Below are 16,390 nucleotides of genomic sequence, written 5' to 3'. Positions count from 1 at the left end.
ACTTTCATAGGGTAGGTAGGTACATAACAACACAATAAAGAAAAAACGAAAAGAAAAAAAAAACCACGCAGCGTATCTGAAAACACGTGCTTTGGGGCAATTCAAAGAATCCTACAGACGTGTAAAACGAGAGCTGTGAAAATGTTGTCGAGTTCGACTCGTATTATATGTAGTATGGCAATAAAGGGAGCTAATCCTATCGGGAATTAAGAACAAAAACGGACAGATAAAAGGTCATTAGGAAAGAGAGTCGCTCACCTTTTTACAATGGACAACGGGAAATGGTCATTTATCTAATTGCCGGACAAGGGACTTTATCTGTCTTGAAGTGTGGAAGCGAGTTGATTGGCTTAAATTAAACCCCTATTAGAAAGACACTGCGGAAAATAGCCTGCGTTATCTCGCTATACGCTTCTTTTAATGATAATCGAAATGGCGATGGCGGAAAAAAAAAGTTCCTCGTTTGTTCGATGTTCTAACAGCAGCAAAGCAGCATTGATGCTGTGTTTTTACAGCAGCCTGTACGATGCTGAGACTCGACGATCGAATATATTTTTAATACACATACACCTACGTGTATTTTTATCTCTCCTTCGTTTTTTTTAATCGCAGGTATTCTTCTATTTTTATAATCTGGTGCAGGTTTTGCAGTCCTACAGTCGCAGACACCAGCTCACGTATGCAAATTAATTCGGAAATTTATTATGTAATTTAAACCTGTGGACGATAGGCTACACTCTTCTTTCTATGTAAACAAGTCTCATGCAGCTGTATGGATGACCAAGTTGATGAACTTTGCGGAGGAAAGGAATAAAATAACTCTTATAAATACCACTTCGTTGTTTTATCATCTGCAGTGTCATCTCTTCAACTAAACAGATCAGCAACCTTGCATGTGTATTGTTTTTACCTATCTGTTTATTTTTATAAAGAAAACGAGGTTTTTTTCCATCGTACGAGTAGTTTGTTAGTGTATCATTTTCGAGGTTCTGGGGTAAGTACTTGAGATATGTACTTAGTGTAGTATTTTTAATTGAAAGTTTTGTTAATTTTATTCAATCAGTCGATCAGTAATATCAAGTTCAACATTTTTCAAAGTCATGAATTTACAACCCAATATTGACATCAGAATAAAATGTGCACAATTTTTTTTTTGACCAGAGGTGGTTCAAAACTTTGCTTTTTTCGAATACATAATCTATATATATTAAAATATTAGATAAAAAAAATCCACCTTTTTTTAATAACTGCAGTCAATTTAATGCATCATTTTGAAGTTCAAATGCCCACCTCCTTATTCAAAATATTGAATGAAACTACGTACTCATCGTCAATTTACATTTACATACTAGATAATGGGCACATTACATACTCATACGTAGAAGTTACCCAGTAAACCCTACAGATAGAGCTGTAACTTTCATCCCCCTGTACTTTGGCATATTTAATGGGCGTGACTATTACAATTATCTTCGTGTTGTGGGGGAGAGAGTAAAATCAACCCCTTTTTCACCATACACACGTACCTAGACCTACGTATTCGAAACGAAAAACGAGCATGGGTAGCATTTCAGCCAACTCCTGCATCGATTAGACCATCGCATAGTCGTACGTCTACGTATAATATGTAGATGGAGATGACAAAAAAAACTCGATTTTATATTCAAGGTCATTGCGTGAATTTTTTCACATAAGGAAATCATATAGTAATCGTGAATAGGGTCAATGATCGAACAGATGAATGAACCGGGAGTTGAAAATCGAGTCTTGTTTTCAAACAGAATAGATTCGGGTTCGAGTTCAAGGTTGAATTGAGATTTTTTTACACGAGGAAGTGATAGTGAGATGATATATTTTTTTAAAAGTCGAAATAGGAATGTAATGTAGAGTAATGTTTTTTATGAAATGATGCGGGGGAATTTGAATTGGAAAAATTATGGGATTTTGTGTTCTTTTTTTGATAGGTTATACTATAAAGTGAAGTTGGGTACCTATTTTGTTTTGTTTTGTCCTTTTTCTGAGTTCTTCTTCTCTATATTTTTTTGAAAAAGCCAAAAAATGTTATCTAGGTAAAACTTGAGAAAAGAGAGAATAAAACTAAGTAGAAAAATTAATCAAGTAAAAATGAACCAATTTACATCTATGGTAAATCATATTCATATACTGTTTTGATCTGATTTTCACACACTTGAGACAAAGAGGCTATTCCTGTGTAGGTAGTAATTCTCAATTTCAATAACATAAAAAAACGTACTTTTTTAATAATTTTTTGTTTCAATGTTTTTTTTTCAATTTTAAGTACTTAGGTACCTAGATTATAAAAATGTACAAAATTTAAAAAAAATTAATATTGGTATATTATTCAGTTTGACAGTTTCTAAAAATCACTCAGAGATCTGGGAAAATCTCACCCCCCCCCCCCCCCCCTTAAAGAAGTATACCCATGCATACTGAAAAAAACCAGAGGCACATGCATTTTTTTCAGAAATTTTCCCATTGGAAAAAAAATTACGATGAAATTTTTCAAACAAAGTAAAATGAAAATCAGCTGAAAATTCAATGTCTAGCAAGATGTTTAATAGGTACCTATAAAAAATAATTAAGTGAGTATGTCTAAAGATGGGTCCTTCGTTGAAGTTTTATGTTTTGGATTTCTTCAGTCAAAAATTGTTAGTTTTCATGAAAAAAAATTCCCATATTTTTTCAAATAGTTCATTTGTAAAGTTAATGAAAGTGAAAACGAGTCTTAAAAAAACTATAGAACTTGACATTCGATGGATTAAAATCGTTGCAAGGTTCACGACTTCTCCAAAAATACCTAAAACGTGGTACTTTGTACTTACATAATATTATTTTTGTAAAAGTACTCGATTTGGAATCTCTAAGGCTGTGTTTGAGTATTTTTCGCTTCAGGCAGATTTGTAATTTGCCCTTTCATTCCATAAAAAAAAGAATCTCAAACCAAATTTCAAGAGGCTGAATTTCAATTTTGAAATTTTTGAAAATTTAAACATAGGTAAGGCTCAATTTAAACGAGAAAAATCAAAATTTAATAAAATTGAGATTGAAAGCTGAAATTTGGTGTATGGCTTTCGAGCCTTCGAATTAGGTAGGTACAGTGGCGTATAGCCAGGATTTTCTCAAGGAAGGGTAAAACCAGATTTTTAGGCATAAAAAAAATCGAAATTAAGGGTAACTTTTTGAAAACCTATTGTAATGTGTGATAATTTTATGAAAACGAAGGTAAAATTACTGCTCAAGCGAAGCGACGAGAGCGAAAATTTTTCGAAAAAATGGGTTGAAAAAACTAAGAAATGTCCACTTTTGCATGTTTTGTTTTAAATTTTTGCTCGTGAGTGGGAGGATGGCCCCCTTCGTCCCCCCTTGGCTACGCTATTGGTCTCCAGGAGAAACTTAGGTTTTCTTGTGTTGAAATGAGAACCTTTTATGACAATTATTTCAAATCACTAATCGATTTGTGAGATAAAAAATAAGACATAGACCAAATCGTAGCTTTAAATCTCAATTTTAACAGAGAAATTTGAAAAAATAATAATTAGAAATTGCCAAAGTTAATAAGTCTAACTTTCAAAAATTGTTTTCCCTGAAATGATGTCATACAATCTGTGAGACTTATAAATTTGGAAAAAATTCCAAAAACATATCCGTAATTTAAAGCTCTTTCTGGGGAAGAGACTTTACTTTCTTTTGAAAAAAATCTCAAATATTTATAGGTAATTAAAATAAAAATTTCCCCAGTGGAAATTGTCCTTCTCCCTCAATTGGAAAGGCCATTAAACACATATTTTTTAAATTTCCACTCTCCTGCTTTTATTATACAGAGTAGCTTATTCGTGAGGCAGGTTCTAAAAAAGAAATTGTTCGAATTTTTAAAATTATACTTACTCAAAATATTTCAAAAATAAAACCTGTGCAAAATATTGAAACAACATCATTGATTCTTGAAAGAAACTGAAAACCTTACCTATACTTTTTCATTTAAACATTGATATAATTTTTATTCTACGAGTATGAAGCTTCGTTTCGTGATATTTTGATCAAAAATTTGAAAACTCATGAACTTTGAGTAAATCAAACGATTTTAACAATGAATAAATTTGAAATTTTTCAAAAAGATTTATTCATGTAGAAAATCGATGGTTATTTGTTGATGAACCAATATTTCACAAAAAAGTGAAGAGAAAGAACATTGCAGGCAGTCAAAGTAGAGGGAGAAGGGGAGGGTCGTCACACTCCAAAGAAAAGTGATCTAATCAATTAAGGATATATGGATTGGAGACAGTTCAGGTCAAGACCAGTTCACCTCAATAATGCTTTTAAATCTGGTCTAGTTTTAGGAAAATAGGTAGGTACTTACATAAAAAATGGTTTACGTCAAATTCATTTTTTTAAAAAATTGAATTTTTAGTTGGAAAATATATACGTATTTCAGGTAGCTCATTATTTTCATTAGATACGTACTTATTTGATTTAATTTTCAGTTTTCTTAAAATTGTACTTATGGTCAAAATACTCTCAGAATACTATTTTTATGTCATGAAGGAAATGCCTCAATTTCTACAGGAAGGCACGAATAATAAATCATCTGAGATAAAAATAATTAATTATCAATCATGGCTTAGGTTTTATCAATACTTACAATTCATTGAAAATGTTACGTTTTTCTTTATTCATGAATAACCTGTTCATCTTCAATAATTTTTCTAAGAAGTGATTTTTCATGATCGATGGAGTTGGGAAGGGCTGGGGAGGGAATTGTAAATGATTCCATGATTGAGAAGAGGAATATTCCTACTGTAAGTTGAGTTCACATTTTTTTTTCTTTAGGAAAAGTCCTCTTGAAACTTGCAAGAAAAAATTATCTCAAAATTTGAAAATTGATAGTCACGTCTGTCATTTTAATTAATTAATTTGAAGCTAAAAGGGTTTAGATGTTGAAAATTGTTTATGATTTTGGGAAATGACAGCAGGAAAATTATGGAAAAAATCCAGAAATTATGAATAAGGAATATGTGTACTTACGGATTTTTTTTGTTCAAACTAATATCGTTCAGTTTCAAAATGATATTTCAATGTATTTTTTGCTTAAATTTTTTATTTATGAGACCAAAATATAACCATGTTGACGATTGTATGCTAATAAAAAAGAACATTCTAAGGTTGGTTGATGGAGGGGGGGAGGGGGTGCAGCTTGAAATGAAAGTGAAAAAGAGCGCACAATAATAGACGATTTTATGGAATCAAAATAAGGTATCGAACAATTTAATTTATTTCGAAATGAATAACACCTCCTGTTTTCTTGATTTTTCAGGATTCAAAATTCTCCACAATGAAGCTGTTCCTTCTTCCTTTAGGCCTGTTTTGCTTGATTGGAATCAGCGGAGCTTTCGACTTGACTGAAAAATTCTACTGGAATAAACTAGACTTCAAAGTGGACGATGAGGGAATTCGTCAAAACATTCCGACCAACGTGTACCCTCGAGGATTTGAAATATGGAAACAAAAGCTCTTCATAAGCGTACCAAGGAACATATCCGAAATACCTTACACCCTGAACTATATCGATCTCAGTTAGTACCATTAATTTCTAATTTACCAACACCTTTTTTCCCCTTTTCTCAATCATCATCAACCATCTAATTAAACTTTCATTAAATTACAGACACGACAGAAAAATCACCGCAACTGCTACCTTATCCGAGTCTCAAAGCCAACCACTTACGATACGGCCCATTCAAGTCAGTGCATCGTATGCATATCGACGTCTGCGACAGACTCTGGCTAATCGACGACTCGTCCAGCAAGAACTTCTCGATCTCACCCAAACTATTCGTGATCGATTTAAACACCGATATAATCATCAAAGAACACATTCTCAGCCAGCACGTCAAATGCAAATCTTCATTTCGTAATCTTATCGTCGAAGTGAACGAAACCGATTGCGAATCTGCCTATGCCTACATAGCCGATCCTGTAGGACCAGCTCTAGTCGTCTATAGCTTTAAAGATGACGACTCGTGGCGTGTTCATCACGCGTTCTTCAATTTCGATCCTTTATCCACCGATTACAATACCGGTAATCTGAATTACCAAAAATATCGAGGTATTTTAGGTATGGCTTTATCAAGACCGAAAGGTAATCATAAAATGCTCATATTTCAGCCCCAGTCCTCCAATCACTTATTCCTCGTAAGGACTGATATCCTCAAAGACCCCTCTAAAGCTAATAATAATTTCCATAAATTTAAAGTATTCGGTCATAAAGGTAAAAATTCGCAATCTTCCGCGTTGGCTTTTGAAAAACATAATGGAATTTTATTCTATGGATTAGTCAATCAAAATGCTATCGGGTGCTGGAATTCTGAAAAGTTTGGATACGATTTGTCCGAAGGGACGGTTGGAGTTGTGGCTAAAAACGATACGTCATTGGTAAATATTTCTGATTTGAAGATCGACTCGGCTGGTAATTTATGGATATTGAGTAATAAATACCCGTTGATAACGCAGAAGGGATTGAACGAGCAGGAAATTAATTTTAGAATATTTTCGGTTCCTGTGGCCGACTTAGTTGCTAATACTATTTGTGAAAAAGTTACCGATGTAGGTGTGTAAAATTATTGTAATAAATATTGCTACCATAATTTAAGTATTCGTGTAATTTTATTTTTCTTGCCGTTCTCACGCATGAAGAGGGCTTGGAAATTCTAGTCAGGTGGTCTTTTATGAGCTCCCACTACTGTTTGATGATAAAACAACCCTGGGCGCCTATTCTTGAAATTCTTTATCCCTGTTATTTGTGCAATTTGAGTTATCCCAAAATTGTCGTTATCAGTGTAATCAATGTTATCTAAAATTCGTATTCTTGAAAAAAAATTTTAACGAAAATTTTGCGTGCTAAAAATAGTTTATAAAAGCATTTATTTTTCACCTCTATAAATCCTTAGAACATTTTTCACTTTAATCAGACCCAAAACTTCAAAACTGGAGTAAAAAATTGATTTCAAGCTGAGCTGAAATTTCTAAAATTCAAGATCTCCTTAGCTTATCACATTTTCATTGGACAACTCCACTTTCTGCACTGAAATTTTCTCTTTTAGCCAACTGTCTTTACAAGAAATAACACTCATAACGTTCATAACGACACCTTTTTGAGCACAGATAGCGACAGATAACCCACCATAAAGAATTTCAAGAATACCCCTATACAAAAAAAATAACACAAATTGCACGAATAACGGGGATAAAGAATTTTAAGAATAGGGGCCCAGAATTTCAAGAATAAAAATTTTTAAAAAGTTGGGTTATGTTTTGATTTTTAAAAATTGATTTTATTTTGAATAATAAAATATGTAGGTAGATTTTTCTGATGTCTTTGAATTGGTTGAAATTCATAATTACATAGGCTGCAAACTCAAATGTTTGTGCCTCTGCCTTTGTGCCCGATGGGGTGATGGGAGGAGGGAGGGGGAGCTCCAGGTCAAAGACTGAAAAGAAATATTGGGGTTCCAAGTGAATTCACTTGTACCTAAGTAATTTTTGACAGAAGCTTTTCAAGTTTGAAGTCTTCACATATGTACAATTTGGAATATTTTAGGCAAACTGATTTTTTTTTCAAATCCCAGATTTAATATTTTAGAAGACTACCTACGTCTATTTTTGAATTTTTTTTTTCATCACACACTGAGTTTTTGACTAAGGGCCACATCTCAAAAATATTTCTGTAACACTAGTCTAGGCATGGAACTATACTTTATCAGTAAAAATGGTCAAAATAAATCCCAAAACTAATATCAATTACCCAAATCCAAATTTCACCATTTCCAGCAATTCTGGAGCCTCCAGCGCGATTTTCAATTTCTCCAGAATTTTGAATTTGCTCCAGAAGGCGTGAATATGCATCTGGGCAGCTAAAAATCGAGCTGTATATTACACTCGACCTGTTTAACGAGTTTATCCACATTTGAGCCGATTTTGAGAGTGACACCTCAAAAGTGGTTTTTTGGCCAGCTTTTTCAAAATTGAAAAATCCAAAAAATCAAAAGTTTCCAGTTTGCGTGGAAGCTTTCGAAATGTGCGTGAATCGCTGTATTTTGTCCAAAACTAACCCCTCAAATCCAAATTTCACAATTTCCAGGCGTTCTGGAACCTCCAGTGCGATTTTTCAATTTCTCCAGAATTTTGAATTTGCTCCAGAAGGTGTGAATATGAAGTTGGGTAGCTAAAAATCGAGTTGTGCATTATACTCGACCTATTTAAGGAGTTTATCCACAATGGAGCCGATTTTGGGAGTGACTACTCAACAGTGGTTTTTTGACCAACTTTTTTCAAAATTAAAAAATCAAAAAAATCAAAAGTTTCCCGTTTGCGTGGAAGTTTTTGAAATTCGCGCGAATCGCTGTATTTTATCCATAAATAACTCCCCAAATCCCAATTTCACCATTTCCAGCCATTCTGGAGCCTCCAGTGCGATTTTCAATTTCTCCAGAATTTTGAATTTGCTCCAGAAAGCGTGAATATGAAGTTGGGCAGCTAAAAATCGAGTTGTGTATTACACTCGACCTGTTTAACGAGTTTATCCACATTTGAGCCGATTTTGGGAGTGACACCTCAAGAGTGGTTTTTTGACCAGCTTTTTTCAAAATTAAAAAATCCAAAAAATCAAATTTACTCCCAAAATCGGCTCAAATGTGGATAAACTTGTTAAACAGGTCGAGTGTAATACACAACTCGATTTTTAGCTGCCCAACTGCATATTCACGCCTTCTGGAGAAAATTCAAAATTCTGGAGAAATTGAAAAACGCGCTGGAGGCTCCAGAATGGCTAGAAATGGTGAAATTTGGATTTGGGTAATTGATATTAGTTTTTGGGATTTATTTTGACCATTTTTACTGATAAAGTACGTACTTTTTAAAAAAAATCATACCTAAATCGCCAAAAACAGTCAATTTTGAATTTTCAAACGTTCGCCAAAAATCGAAAAATGAACTTGGACAGCTGAAAATTTGATTTGGGGGTTTTAGACCATTCTCTTTCCAAAAATCGCGGTCCCGTTCAAATCGGAGTGTGACATCTCATGTTAGATATTGCAATAGTGAAAATTTTTTCATTTCATGATTTCAACATTTTCAACTTACCTATTTAAGTAGGTATGAACATTTTGCTAAAGGTCTGGCTGGACTCAAAAAATCAGCAACTACAATTTTGGTAGCATAATGTGTAGCTCAAGAGATCCGATCTGTAGGTACCACTTTTATCAAAATCCACGAGGGACACTCAATGAAGTTCCCAAGAAGCATGGCTCAGGTTTTGAACAGAATTGATTACGTCAAATGCACTTAAATGTTGATAAGAAATTCAACTTCATCTATATTAAACTCAATTTCAAACGATTGAATTAAGTAGCTATGCCGATTAGGGGAAGGAGGAACTGTATCAGATAAATCAAGGTAATTTTCGAAAACGTTGAAAATATTTCTAATGGAACTCTGGTAGTCTGGTTCATGATTTGGCAACTTGATAAACTGATGCTAATTAATGAAGTATTCTATTTTGTACATATTTCAAGAGTAGGAAATGCACATTCAATACGCAATATAAATAAACTATGGATGGATTATTCGAGATAATGGAGACAATTAAAAAACCAATTTGAATTTTGACGATGACCAGAATAAGTATAGACTAATATCCCTATCTCATCTAATACCTACCTAAGCTATAAAAATGTAATGACTTCCTTCACACTGCATGCAGCTCAATCTAATAAAGTAAGTGCAATAAAACTCATATGACATGTGGCATGGATTTAGACATTTTTTTTTTTTTGGAAAATTACAACACCTCGAAATGCTCACATCCTATACTTACTATTGCTGTTGAATCTAACCATTTAATGTTACTGAATGCGAGGAAAAGATGAGCACGAACGAGAATATAAAAAAGTGGTCAGCGAAAGGATATAGCACTAGAGATGTTAGGAAGGTACTATCTTGTTTACGTTGTTATGTTTAGGTCAAGCTTGGCCGAGCATTACGTTGTACAAATGTGCAAGAAAAATACCTTTATATTTATTTGAAAAAGGCTCGGTTCATTTGCTGCACGATGATACAAATAATACTTGTGGGTATAGTGGTCACCGGTCAGTTTGATATCACATAAGAGGGTGTGAAAGAAATCCCTGAATGGACAGTACTATACGATAATTATAACATTCGGTATAGGGTTTGTAATTAGGACGAAACATACTCTATATATACCTAGTCCTATATGAGGCTGTTCGACTTTTACACATGCAGATGAATTTTGGTAATCCCTACCGTTACTTATAATATATTAAAAAACATACACACAATTGAAACGCGCGACTAGAGCGAGAGAGGAAAGTAGAAGTACGTAAAAAAAACTCGTTCGTCACCCTCGGAACGATGAGAGCCTTACCCTTCGTAGTACATAGAAAAAAAACAGCACCCAGGGGGTGAACTGCGCTACCCTTCCCTAACCGCGTTTTTTTTCTTTCTTTATCATAAACGCAGTTTTTTATGCACCCTCTCAATATGCAAGCACAATTACAACCCCCACGCATCGATTTTTTTTACTGGCTTTGTTTTCGCCGCAGCTTCACTCATTCTCTGTCTCTGCCTCTCTCTTTCTGTGTAAAATGCAACACACCGTCGTCGAAATATTTTATCGATTTTTTTTTTCACGGATTTTAACTATTAAAACGTTTGTGAAAAAAATGGGGAATGTTGGGTCGTATTTTTAAACGCTATTGCCAATGTCAGCCTGTGTGCATAGAATTGGCAACATTTAAGCTTAAGTATACTGCTCCAAGTGCAGCATTTCAATCAGATGAGAATATATATATGCTAGGTTATGTTGGTGATGAGTTACTTTTTTGTCGAGGTGGAGGTTCGAGAAGGCAGATGCGAGCGGATCGCGGAGATAGGATGGAGGATTTAATTTAATTCTTTAATATGAACTTGATCGAGTAGATAGGCTATGTGAGGAATTGATTAGGAAAGGGTGGGGGTTTTCGTTCTGTTGGAGTTTTATGGCGAATGGACGAGTTTTTCAGAGAAATTTTGTACATTTTCATGATCATTTCTTCAAGTTACAATTTTTTTTATAAAATTTATTTGTTGCCTTTTCAATTTCTAATTGAGGCAACGATGAAAATCGGAAATTTCCAAGATATAGCTGAAAGCTTCAGAACAGCACCACTTCCTGTCAACTCGATGCATTGAAATTAGAGTAACTATACATAGAGCAAATTTTTTTTCGATTCGGGGAGGTTTGAAAATAAAGGATGTAGGTGTATCAAATTTCAGCTCTGCTCGTAGGTAAATTTTGTAAGATTTGGATTTTTCCCTCTGTTTGGCCCACATTTGATTTTCAAAAATTCATCGAAAATTTAAAAATGAGCAGTTAGCATCTAAAATGGCTGGATGATTTTTTAATTTTTTGGGAATTTCAATTTTCAAAAATCTTTTGGAGGCTCCAAATACTGAATTTCAGCTTTCAAAGTCAATTCATCAAAATTCTGATTTTTTTTTCTATTTTGACCCAAATTTGATTTTCAAATATTCATTGAAAACTTAAAAATGCTTAAGTAGTTTCTAAAATGACTAGTGATGACTTCTAAATGCTTTTTTGATTCAATTTTTTGGGAACTGCAACTTTCAAAAATCTTTTGCAGGCTCCAAAACTACCTACTCAAAAAGCATCGAAACTGTTCCCAGTAGATTGAGGGAGGGTCGAAAATAAGAAGCACAGTAGATTTTAGCTTTCAAGGTCAATTTAGCAAAATTTTGATTTCTAGCCAAATTTTTGTAAAAAATGATGGATATTGCGGTAGGCCCAACTTTGAATAAAAAGGTCGGGGGTCAAAAATTTTGATAGTTCTCGACTTCTCGACGTTTTGAGCGCAAACTAGACGATTTCCAGTGTGTCAGTTTTTATGTGTCTACATACCAGTTTCACCGAAACTTGAATTTTTTTACTTTTTCAATCCGGAGATGTTCTAATGAATGAAATAGGATAAAACTTGGGGAATAGAGTTCTTTTGGGAGCTAGAGTTCACCTCTGAAGTGGAGAGGGTCAAATATGAAAATTACAGAAAGGTCATTTTTTGAAGGGGCATAATATGTCCCCAAACGGATGAAAAAAGTCCAAAATCATATCATTGGTCAATACTGCCATTGTAACCAACATATCCAAATTTCAGCTTCCTAGGTCATCCCCACTCCATTTAAGGTGAGAAAAGCCACATTTTACCCCTATTTTTTACCCCCTTCCCCCTCAAATTGATGTAGGGGGGGGGGTCCAAATTTTCAGCATTCAATGGGAGGGTGCTTCATGAGTACTTGTTGTAGGTTTCAACCTTCCAACCCTATTTGATCCCTCTCCAGGGTCAAAAAAGTAGATTTTTGGTCTATTTTACGTGTTTTTTGACGTTTGAGGAAGCTTACAGCCCCTCCAAATCGATCTAGAGGGTCCAGATTTTCACAATACAATGGGAGGATGAACCCAAAGTGCCTTTTGCAGGTTTCAACCTTCCAACCCTATTTGAACTTTCTCCAGGGTCAAACAAAGTGGATTTTTGGCCTATTTTACGTGTTTTTGGATATTTAAGAAAGCCTACAACCCCTCCAAATTGATTTTTTCCTATGTTTGGTCCGAATTTGATTTTCAAAAATTCTAAAAATGCACAGTTAACTTCTGAAATGACTGGTGATAATTTTTTAATTTTTGATTTAATTTTTGGCGATTTCAATTTTCAAAAATCTTTTGGAGGCTCCAAAACTTCGAGTAAGTACTCAAATTTCTTCGAAATCGTTCTCAGTAAATTCAAGCTAGGGAAGGTCAAAAATAAGATGAACACTGAATTTCAGATTTTAAGGTCAATTTAGCAAAATTCTGATTTTTTCCCGTTTTTGGGCCCAATTAATTTACAAAAATTCACTAGTTAGCACCTGAAATGGCTAATTATGATTTTTTAAATTCTCCTTTCATTTAATTTTTTGGGGATTTCAATTTTCAAAAATCGTGTGAAGGCTCCAAAATTAATCAAAACACTTCGAAACCGTTCCCAGTACTTTTGGGGAGGATCGAAAATAAGATCCACACCAAATTTCAGCTTTCACGAGATTAATTTAGAAAAATTCAGTTTTTCCCATTTTTGGCCCAAATTTTATTTTAAAAAAATTATCAAAAATCGAAAATTCTGAAAAGATTGACGATGGTTTTTCGCATGATTTTTTTATTTACTTTTTTCAACTCTTCCCCTCCCTCCCTCTCTCCCTCCATCTTTCTATCTTAGAGAGTAACATGTAGTAGATATCCATTTCAAATTTTTAATAATGTTTCAAGTAAATAATTCCGAAGCTTTCAGCAAATTTTCTTACAAATCTAGGTACTTCGTCTGAACCTAGAAACTTGAAGGAATCACATAAATATATCTACGATCTACTCGATCAACTCAACACCTTCCAGCTCCACACCACACCTCGTTACAGCTACCCTATACGAAAACATTTTGAGAAACCCTGTAATAATACATGATGCAAAACTACCCTTGTTGTGAAAAAAAACACATCTGCCCTGACCTAGAAATTGTAATATCGGTGTTCAATAAATCGACTAGTCTCAGTTCGAAACATGTTCGATGTGCGCGAATTAGTTTGCGATTTTTTTAACCGTCCAGTTCGACCGAAGTAATGTTTTTTAAAATTTCTTCATCGTTTTTCGTTTTCTCTTTAAAAATAGACGAGTGTGTATGTGTGTGTCTTGATAATACACGATGAGGGAAAGTGACGGCGATTCGTCCCTTCTAATTCCTATATACCATCGACTACCCTATTTCGAAGAGGAGGAGACATCTTGCGAATAATTTACATGAACGTGATGTGTACTGGAATGGGCGGAAATTCACGCCTATGCATTTAGGTTATCGAATGGACGATTCCAAGTGACCACTGGAGATTAATTTCTCAAGGTATAGACTATGATTTTATTATTTCAAGAGCGTATTAAATTAATTAAAATTTTAAAAGTGAATTAATTTAATAAAAATCAACCCAGGGGTATTTCAAAATTTCTCGTTATACCTATCTGAACAATAATGGGAACATTTTAATAAATATTTACTCGTTTTACGTTTTTCTTTTTTCGCGTTAATCTGCTGATGAATTCTAACATCTCGTTCAATTGCAATATATAAATGAATAATGAAGTATCTTCATGAAAAGACCACCCTTAGGGATCATAGTATCTTTGAAACGGGTACCTCGACTATACCTATTACCTCGTTGTAAAAAGATAGAAGTATAAAAAACATAAATTAAAATCTTTTTACGAAAAACATAATAAATTAAATTTATTCCGGTAATAAGAGTAGAGCGAAGCTCAGAGAGACTTTCTGGTTTAATTAAACAACCAAAAGAATGCAATATAAAAAAAAAAGAAAACCTCTCGTCGTCAGATACAACAAGAAAATGAGAAGAAAAAAACTGCTAAGAAAATCACAAAAGAGGGAGAAATTAACATCAATCTTACAAGATGTTTTAAATGGTTTTAATCTTATCCATTTATTATGACTGCCTACTGCCAGTAATTTCCAGTGTAATCACTTTTTTCATCTGTGCTATATTGTCGGACCGCCCCCTCCTTTGTACTTGGCTTTGTTCTTTAATCTGCGGATTCAGCGATTCGTCCATTTCTTTAATCTTATTTCTTTTTTAGTTCCAGCTGTTAACTTTTTTTCTTCTTCTTCGCTCTTCTTTTCTTCGTTAAGTCCCTTCGTTAATTTTTGCCGGCTTTTTCTCTCTCTCTTTACTTGGCGAATCTCGACGAAGAGATAAAAAAAAAGATAAAAATGGTATAATGAGAAATTTTTAAGGAGTATTTTTAATCCCCGCGGAACGAAAGTTTTCCAGATACTCCCTCGGTTTCTTCTTACGTCTCATCTTGCTTTCCTGGCTTTTTCCCGGATAGCTTTTAAATATTTTAATCCGTCCTGTAAAGTGGTTTTAGTTTATGGTTGTAGTTTTCTTCTTCCTTGAGAAAGCTGAAAAATTATAATGTTGTAGGGTGACTCGAAAAGTACGCTTGTGAAGTTGTGATTATTTTTTATGCTCGTTGAGGTTGATGAAGAGTAGTTCATTGGAGAATTTGTGGGGTGGGTGGGGCAAATTTTGGGAAATTTTTGCAGCCGCATTATTCAATTTTGGAGCTCTACATTTTCCTGTTTCTTTTTATGGCTGCAGGGTGGAAAATTTAAGGAAAATTTTGCTACCATTTGAAAATTTGGAATTGCATTTTGAAAGTTCCAGATGAATTTCTAACGATTGTTCAAAAAATCACTTCATTTTCCATGAGCGATTTTCCAGAGATTTTAAAACTGTGACTGGTCACATTTTTCTGGCAATATCATCCAATGTCTCACAAACAATAATTTAGAAGGAATGCTCGAAAAAATTTCAAGATTTGAACTCTTTTTTCTGACACATTCTTCATTTTGTCAATGTTCGACTTTTGCCCATGAATATTTCGATAGTTATAGTTAGGTCCATAATCTCTGGAAATTGGTTCACATTTCCAGCTTTTGACCCTCTCCCTTTTACTTCAAAAATACGGATGTAAAGTACTCATTATTTTTGAACATTTTTTCAGCTGGAACAAAATGTTTCAATTCAACTTGAATACTCATAATTTTTTTCTGAAATTAGGTGGGAGAAAAACTTCCTCCTATCCCCTCACGTTCTCATGTTCGATTCATGCCTCGTTGGCCCTTCATTTTTTTAGTACCTAACTTTCTAAAATTCAAGAGATTTTTTTTTATTTTTACTTTTTTTACAGTGATTTTCCCATTTACTGGTGAAAAGTTTCCCAACGATTCCGAAATTGAGTTAGTTCATTTCTGTGGGACTCGACACCCTTCTCTCTTAGTTTTTTAACCACTAAGAGTCTTATTTTAAACTAGTGGATAAATTTTTGTTCGACACAAAAAAATCGAAAGAGCATTTCCAAAATTCCAAGGGTTAAATTTATTTAATTTTTTTTTTCAAATCCACCTTTGATCAGTTTTTTTTTGGGCGATATTTCTCTGTTTTCAAGCTTAAAAAAGACTCGGTACCTCAACAAAAAAAAAAAAATGTGCCCACAAAAAATAAATAATTGTCCAAAAACTTCAAAATTCCAAAATTTGAATTTAATTTTATTAATTTTGTTGAATTCTTAAAATATAAATCACAAAAATCGATCAAGCTGAGGCGAATGTAGAAATTCGATTCATCTTCTATTTTTGACTCCTTGAATACACTGGAATTGGCTTGGATTCCAATCATGGGGGAGGGGAGGGGAGGGTTACGA

General features: G+C 33.9%; 1 protein-coding gene across 1 annotated transcript; it reads left to right on the top strand.

Annotated features, from left to right (window-relative positions):
• Positions 1-832: 832 nt before the first annotated feature.
• Positions 833-6,667, top strand: LOC135836899 (protein yellow-like). The gene is made up of 3 exons (XM_065351968.1): positions 833-994; positions 5,333-5,591; positions 5,684-6,667. The coding sequence occupies exons 2-3, from the start codon at positions 5,351-5,353 to the stop codon at positions 6,631-6,633; spliced, it is 1,191 nt and encodes a 396-aa protein (XP_065208040.1). The 5' UTR covers positions 833-994; positions 5,333-5,350; the 3' UTR covers positions 6,634-6,667.
• Positions 6,668-16,390: the final 9,723 nt, after the last annotated feature.

This window comes from Planococcus citri, chromosome 2, assembly GCF_950023065.1.
Source record: "Planococcus citri chromosome 2, ihPlaCitr1.1, whole genome shotgun sequence".
Classification (NCBI taxonomy): domain Eukaryota; kingdom Metazoa; phylum Arthropoda; class Insecta; order Hemiptera; family Pseudococcidae; genus Planococcus; species Planococcus citri.
This window is presented reverse-complemented; position numbering and strand designations above follow the sequence as displayed.